Genomic DNA, 8,424 nt, shown 5'->3' with positions numbered 1-8,424 from the left:
GCTGCAAGGAAGAATCCTGGAATTAAGGTTGGAAAAGACTTCTGAGATGATGGAGTCCAACGTTCTTGTGGTGTAGAGAGGGAGCTGGAGCAGGGGATGTCTGTGGGGTGCTTGGGGTCTGGATTCCCACATTCCACACGCTGCTCCTGCCTTTCTCCTTGGTGTGATCCCTTGGAATATTCACTTCCCTCGTGAAGGTTTGGAGAGGACTGAGAGTCTGAGCTCTTGAGGAGACACCAGTTAATTGTAAACATTAATGACCTCAATGGAAAAATCTTCTCTTTCCTCTCCACCTGCTGTAGGTGAGTCTCTGAGTGTCCCTGCTGCCCTGTTCACTCCTCATGGGCAATGTGAGGAGCAGCTCAAGGAAAAACAATTTAAATCATTTGTTTTAGACTCAAAAATACTCCCAAAGATGAGATTTTCCTGGTTTTATCCAATCTGTCCCGGCCCCCACCAGCACAGCTGCTGGGTGGGAGGGAAATGTGGACTGCAAAGCCTGAGATCAGCAAAGCAGAGCCTCAGATTATTAAGAAATTAATAATTAACCAATTGCACACCAGCACACAGCAGCCCAGTCTGAATTCAGAGCTCCTCACACATCATTTTCACACCTCGAAGGGTCCAAAATGGGATTTGCTTGTACCAAGCAAGGACAAGGGACAAGGAGATCTCATTTCCTTGTCCCAAGCAGCTGCTTTTCCTTTTTCCAAAGTCCTTGTAGGAAATATCCAACATTCCAGGACCTGCACGTGGCCGTGTCTGAGCAGGTGAACACAGATCTGTGAACCCAGAAACATCCCATCTCCATCCCTCATGGAATTCTCCCCATTCCTGCAAACCCCTCAGGGAAAGGGAGGAACTCCTGCAGTTAATGGCCAATGTTGGCATGAGAAAAATATGAATAAAAGGAGGGAAAAAAGGAGGGATTATAAATAAAAGGAGGGGAAAAAGGAAGGATTAAGAATAAAAGGAGGGGAAAAAAGGAGGGATTATGAATAAAAGGAGGGGAAAAAAGCTTGGAAGATTCCTCACAACAGGAACTGATGGGTTTTGTGTCTTACATGGATGATGAGAAGCCTCTGGAGCTGGTCCATGGTAGCTGAGGGCTGGACTGAGTGCCTCAGAAAATCATTTCCACACTGGTGGAGCCTTGGAGAACACCGAATTTGGGCCTGGAAAGGAATCTTTTAAACACCTCAGGAATGAGAGTTCTTAAAAACAGCCAGACAAACCACCAGGGATTTTAAAAATCCTTTAATTCTGCAATTTCAAGGTTGACACACAAAGCACCTACAGCTCAGAGAGAACCTTTCCCAGCACAGGAAACCCAGCTGGGTCCCCAGTTTTTGTGGCAAATACAAGTGCAGTGGATTCAGATTTTGGAGGAATAAGGAACCTTTTTCCAGGTGAATTTAAAGGGTCAGGGCAGGGCAGAGTTGGTGCCCTGGGTGTGCCCTGGGTGTGCCCTCCTGCCCTTGCTGATCATTGGTGCTGAGCTACACAACCCTGCCAATCCTTCCAGTGCATCAAATGACAGCCACAAAATACCCCTGGAGCTGGGGGGACTCAGAGATGACGTTCAGGACAAGAAAAAGAAGCTTTTTTGTTATTTTGTTATTTTATATTGGCAATTTTTTCCCGCATCCCCCCCCGCCTGGCGCTGCAGGAGCCGGCGCCAGATGGCTCCGGGATAATGAAAGAGAAGAAGTGGAAACAAATGGTCCCGTGTTACCTCCCACGTGCAGCACTGCCTGATCGCCACCTGAAGGAATAAACAACCCCAGCTTTGAGCAGGGGAAACAGCAGGAAACTTCACGTGGGAACAGCCTGGAGGGAGCACGGGCAGAGCTGAGCAGGCTCCGAAAAAGATCTCCAAACCATCGAGATCCCACGTGTGATCAACAAGCCTGGCATTGACTGGCAGGGATTATTTAGTGTGGTCTAAACTTCCAAGACCCAATTTTCCCTTTTCCCACCCCACAGCTCCCTTTACATCTCAAGGCAAAGCAGCAGCAACAGAGCAAAGCCGAATATCCCACCCCAAACCCCGCTGGGGCTCCTGCTGCTGTTCTTTTGGGAGAACATGAAAGAAGCGTTACATGGACACACACCAAAACCACCCAAATCTCAAATGGCATTTCCCTCCTCACCACGATGCCCAGAAGATTCCCATTTTATCTTTGATTAAAACAGAACAAAACCAACAAAAAACAAACTCGGAGGTGCCGCCCGCTGGCCTCGGGTGAGGGAGGTGGCAGAGGGGCTCACACAGTGGTGATCTTCTTGTCCTTGGTGGCCTGCTTGATGGCAGCCTGCTCGCAGATGATCTCCTTGAGGCGCTGCAGCCTCATGTTCTGCGTGGTCTGGTCGCCCACGCCCGTCTGGCTGCGGTGCAGCAGGTTCAGGGCGTAGATGTACTCCAGCTCCGTGTACTTCACGCCCTGGTCCACCACCAGGTTCAGCAGCTCGTCTGCCGTGTTGTAGAGCATCTCGTAGTACTGCCTGCAGAGAGAAAAACACCCTGCTCAGCCCTGCTGCTGGATGGCTGTGAGATTCCTGACAACAAGAACTGAAGGGTTCTGTGTCTCACATGGATGGTGTCGGAATTTTCCCTCATCTGCCCCACGATTGTCATTTGGGGACCACTGAAGAAAAACCTCCCCCTGTCTAAAATCTCTGGGTCTGAAGGAGAAAATTACACATGACAAGGGCCCTGAGAGCTGAACACAGTGCTAGGCTGTTGTTCACAGGTCTTGTTTGCTGTGTGCTACACTGAGCCCAATGAGAAGAAGAAGGAGGCACTGTTGGGGAAGGTGAAGTAGGAAAGCCTTATCAATATGATTGTCTGGCAAAAGATTTTGAGAATATGGAAACTATAGGCGAGATTGAAATGAAAGCAAGCTTTGAGATCCTTTAGTTACTGAACAACTGGAAAACAATGGTGTGGTCAGCTGAAGGTGATCCCCTTGTGATGGAACAACACCCTCTGCTTGCAGACAGGCCCAAGGGTCAGAGCAGACCCTACAGCTTGGCAGAAGGGCCCAAAGAGGAGTTTTTAGGGTTTAAAATGTAACACAGTGTGGTAATGTAGTGATTCTTATAGGCTGGATGTAAATGCTGTAGGATTTGTATCTTGTACTAGATTGGTTAGTGACAATTAGAATATTCAACACAGAAGAAGATTTATGGTATTGTGACGGGAACTTCGCCCTCTTGCCTTTTACTCTCTTACCCCTTTTACTCTCTTATGCTTTTGCTTTCTTACTCTCTTACTCCCTTACTCTCTCACCCTCTCATTGTCTCTCCCCCTCTCTTCTCTCGGGCCTGCTCCAGCTCCAGCAGGGCCCTGCACCCAGGCCCTGTGCAATAAACCCCAAATCCCAGCAGGGCCCTGCACCCAGGCCCTGTGCAATAAACCCCAAATCCCAGCAGGGCCCTGCACCCAGGCCCTGTGCAATAAACCCCAAATCCCAGCAGGGCCCTGCACCCAGGCCCTTTGCAATAAACCCCAAATCCCAGCAGGGCCCTGCACCCAGGCCCTGTGCAATAAACCCCAAATTCCTGACCTGGCTGCAGAGATCTCTCACCTCCGTCCATCCCGACCATGCTGCCCCCCAACGCTCCTACAGGGCACCGTGCCCTTTTTGCAACAACAGCCTTGGAAGCTGTCCCAGCTCTCGGCCTGGCTGGACTTCTCCTGAGTTCTGGGTGGAACCCCCCAGCAGACCCTCACCTGTTTTACAACCACCATGACAGACTGGGATGTAAGGAGCCTCTCCATCAAGGACTGAGACACGGAACCCCCATGTGGAAAGGCCCCTCTGCTCCTTCCAAGGATGGGACTGATACCCCCAACCCAGGGCAGGTGTGTGTGGGACCAAAGCTGACCGAAGCGAGATGTTTGCCTGCAGGTGTGACCACTGGACTATGAAAACAATGGCTCTTGTTTACTGCTGAGAACATGGACTGCCTGTTACATCTGTTCCTTACTGTATCTGTTTCCCCCCCCTCACAATTTCCAATAGAATTATCATAATAAAAACCTCTGAGTTAGTGAGTGATTTTGAGATGTCCCTGACATAACAGGTGGATCCTCGACTGGACTAGTGTGACGGTGTTTACAGGGGTCTCAGGCTGAGGGAAGAGATGAGAATGTTGACTCCATGTTTCAGAAGGCTGATTTATTATTTTATGATATATATTACATTAAAACTGTACTGAAAGAATAGAAGAAAGGATTTCCTTAGAAGGCTAGCTAAGAATAGAACAGCAAAGAATGATAACAAAGGTTTGTGGCTTGGCTCTCTGTCCGAGCCAGCTGACTGTGATTGGCCATTAATTAGAAACAACCACATGAGACCAATCCCAGATGCACCTGTTGCATTCCACAGCAGCAGATAATCATTGTTTACATTTTGCTCCTGAGGCCTCTCAGCTTCTCAGGATGAAAAATCCTAAGGAAAGGATTTTTCATAAAAGATGTTTGTGAGAGACTGGACCAAAGGACTTTGTTTCTACGTTGGTAGCTACATCCCCCTCTTTCTCTCTCTCTTCTTCTCTCCCTTAATCCCTCTATCACATTTTGCTGTGGTCATTCAATAAAGCTGCATTTGTTTTGATTATCACTGCAAATCCCCTGTGCTGTGTTGTTTTTTTGCACCCTGAGATCACCCCACGAACCATCCCAAAACGCGTTCGTAAGGACGGATCGTGACAATGTGCCAGACCTTTGCTTTTGCAGAATTCCACGAGCTGTTGCTTTTATTCAACACTTCCATGAGCAGAGAAAGCTGAACAAAGCACAGACATCTTCCTGCTGAACGTCATCCTAAAATCCCAGAGGGGTTTGAGTTGGAAGGGATCTCAAAGCTCCTCTTGTTCCACTCCCTGCCATGGTCAGGGGCACCTTCTGCCATCCCATGGGGCTCCAAGCCCTGTCCAGCCTGGTCTTGGGCACTTCCAGTGATCCAGGGGCAGCCCCAGCTGCTCTGGGCACCCAACATGGGCAGGTCTTAAAGTCAAAGTGATAAAAATTCCCTTTACTGAGACTCACACGATGGTTTGGGTTGAAAGAGACCTGAAAGCCCATCCAGTTCCACCCCTGCTTTGAGCTCCTCTCTTCTGCCCCCAGGTATCCCCTGGCTGAGCCCTGGGAGCTTTTCCTGCCCAGGCTGATGGTCTGGGAAGGGTAAATCAGCTTCCCTGTCCTTCCCTGTGCCCACATTAAAACCAAAAGAGATCTTGGGGAGCTAAATTTGCTCTTTGCTTAGCTTTGCTAATCCCACATAATTATTTATTAACCTATTTGTCAGATGACAGACCGAGCTTTTGATAACTTTTAACTGTTTTCCTTGGTTTTTAAACCTCGACTTTAAAACCACAAAGGAGTTGGCCTACTTTTAAAGTGAATCTGGAGCTTTCCATGGAGCAGATTCCCCTCACTGTCCTCCATTTATTTATTCCCTCCATCCTTTACAACTCGCTTCCCTCAGCCACCTCTTGACAATCAAAAGAGGGTTTCTAATGGCAGGGACAAACACACTTGTGAGAGGAAAATGAAGAGCCTAAATAAAAAATCACAGAACAAGAGGCTTGTCCCACTCCCTCTTTCATATTTCATTATTTGATAACATCAGAGGCTGAGTCCATCAGAGCTGCTCGGGCGAAGGCAAACAGGAGAGCGTCTGATCAATATTTATTAATACTTTCAAAGACAAGGGAGGCAAAGTTGAGCAGGCTCCGTAATGGAGTGAATAATTACTCATGCAAATCTGGCCTGGCCGCGGGCGCTGCCGTGGCACAGCGGCAGGTTTTTAATTGCACCCAATTAAAAATGCACACCTTGTGCTCCTTCCCTGCTGCCTCGCCTGCTCCCCTTTTCTTCTAGAGAGGAAATTTTTTAATTAAAAAATAATCTGATCCCGAGAAGAGTGACAGATGAGTCCTGTGTTTGTGAGGGGCAGGAATTCTTCAGTCACCTCAGATTTGGGACAGGTGAGGAGAGGATGGGGCTGTGCTGCTGGGCTTGTCCAGTGGTCAGTTTGTGCACTTTTAGCCCTTTTTTCCTTTAAGGTGCTCTGTCACATTGGAAAGACAATGGATTTTCTACTTTGGAGCAAAACTTCCCTGCCCCTGGATGCCTGGAATGTCCAAGGCCAGGCTGGATGGGGCTTGGAGCAGCCTGGGGTGATGGAAGATGTCCCATGGCAGGGATGATTTTGGAGGTCCCTTCCAACCCAACTCATTCTAAGATGTTTCTTTTCCTTTTAGGTGCTTTTTTTTTCCTTTAAGGTGCTCTGTCACATTAAAAAAGCCACAGATTTTTTGCTTTGAAGCAAAACTTCCCTGCCCCTGCATCCCTGGAATGTCAAAAGCCAGGTTGGATGGGTCTTGGAGCAGCCTGGATTATGGCATGGCAGGGATGATTTTGGAGGTCCCTTCCAACCCAACTCATTCTAAGATTTTTTTTTTTTCCTTTTAGGTGCTTTTGTCCCTTTAAAGTGCTCTGTCACATTGGAAAGACAATGGATTTTCTACTTTGGAGCAAAACTTCCGTGTCCCTGGATCCCTGGAATGTGCAAGGCCACGTTGGACAGGGCTTGGAGCAGCCTGGGATCATGGAAGGTGTCCCCACCATGGCAGGGATGATTTTGGAGGTCCCTTCCAACCCAAATCATTCTAAGATTCTTTTTTCATTTTTCCTTTTAGGTGCTTTTTTTCCTTTAAGGTGCTCTGTCACATTGGAAAGACCACAGATTTTCTACTTTGGAGCAAAACTTCCCTGCCCCTGGATCCCTGGAATGTCCTAGGCCAGGTTGGATGCAGCTTGGAGCACATGGAAGGTGTCCCTATCATGGCAGGGATGATTTTGGAGGTCCCTTCCAATCCAACTCATTCTAGGATTGTGGGAATGCAGCTGATGGGAACAAAGTGTCCCAGGGGCTCATTCCAACAGGGAAATCCTTTTATTTCCATGTTTACATATTTGTGTTATGCTGAAAAGCACTGATGGGTTTTGTTGGGCTGATCTGACAGGAGAGATTTTACACACAAAAAACCATGGAACAGGTCCTTAGGGACCTGTTCTTCTTAGGAAGGTTCTTCTTATTCCATAGGAACTCTTCTCCCAAGTTCCTGTGGAATAAGAGCTTCTCTTTACAAGGGAATTGATCTGCTCCAGGCTTTCAGCTCTTCAGGATGGTCAAAAACTTCTTCATGGGCATCCAGCCCCAGGGTTGATGGCACATTTTGGGGAATGAGGAGTGAAGAACTGCCTGAGGGATCCCAATCATTAACATCCTGGTCAAACAGTATAATTAACTAATTCTGATGGTTTGGATGACAAAGGTTTGTTAATTTTTTAAAAAAATTACATCCATTTTTAATGTGATGGGCTCACATCCCAACCAAGACACCCATGGCCTGTTCCTCTGACCACTGGCAATGGGATTTGGTCCAAAGCTGCCTTGAAGTTTTTTTGGGGCATTTTTTGGGACAAAACTGAACTCTCCCCGCTCCCTTTATCCATCTGGAATTGCCCCTGAAGATCCACCATGACAGGAGGAACAGCTCGGTGCTAAGAGCAGACAGGGGAAGTTACATATCCCTATAATGGGACGGAAATGGCTCCCAGCTGCAGGAAAAAAAATCCAAAAAAGCCATCCAAAAAACCATCCAAAAACCCATCCAAAACACCATCCAAAACACCATCCAAAAAAACATCCAAAAAACCATCCAAAACCAGGCAAACCAAAAGTGCAGAATCCACCTGACCCCCAAACCAGTTTGTTTTGTTGGGTTTTCAGCAGCACTTTTGAAAGAAACTACAGCAGATTGCCAACCACGAACCCATTCTGCACGGAGGCATTTTGAGCTTATATATCTATAGACACCCATATTAAAAAATGGCCTCTTGAACTCTGTTCTTGGAGAAAGAGAATAAAAATTAAGAAGCTTTCTCATTTCGGAGGGGAAAAAAAAAATCTCAGGAAAGGCAATGAGGATGAGCCCAGCTCCTCTGAGGGCTATTAATACCATTCTCCATTTAAATGCTAATGTTCACCTCTAACCCCCCCCCCCAAAAAAAAAAAAAGTTTTCAAAAGGTGGCCAGGTGAATTCCAAATGAAATCCTGATTTCCCTGAGAATAACTTGATCTCCTCTTCAGAGGAGGAGATGTTTCAGAATAAAGGATCCCACTTTAATTATCCCTTCCTGGCGTGGCTGGGGGCCTGCTCTGCATCAGGCAGGAACAGGAATTCCAGTCTGGGCACTGAATTAGCCAAAGGGAACAAGAAAAAGGAGAAATGTGAATTCTGTCCCTTATGTCCCTCTCTTTTGGGGGATTAGGGAGGAGCTTTGGCAGCACCCGGAATTGCTGCTCTAATGGGAAAGTCAGAAAGGTTAAGTAGGAACCACTTAT

At 47.4% G+C, this 8,424-nt stretch overlaps 1 protein-coding gene across 2 annotated transcripts in view; it reads right to left on the bottom strand.

Annotated features, from left to right (window-relative positions):
- Positions 1-1,270: 1,270 nt before the first annotated feature.
- Positions 1,271-8,424, bottom strand: part of EXOC4 (exocyst complex component 4) — a 371,202-nt gene continuing 364,048 nt past the window's right edge. For both annotated transcript variants that reach the window (XM_058805259.1, XM_058805260.1), the window contains exon 18: positions 1,271-2,505. In XM_058805259.1, the coding sequence (XP_058661242.1) occupies positions 2,268-2,505 (238 nt within the window). In that variant the 3' untranslated portion in view covers positions 1,271-2,267. The remainder of the gene's footprint in view (positions 2,506-8,424) is intronic.

This window comes from Ammospiza caudacuta, chromosome 5, assembly GCF_027887145.1.
Source record: "Ammospiza caudacuta isolate bAmmCau1 chromosome 5, bAmmCau1.pri, whole genome shotgun sequence".
NCBI lineage: Eukaryota > Metazoa > Chordata > Aves > Passeriformes > Passerellidae > Ammospiza > Ammospiza caudacuta.
The sequence above is the reverse complement of the archived record's forward strand: the minus strand, read 5'-3'. Positions and strand labels throughout refer to the sequence as shown.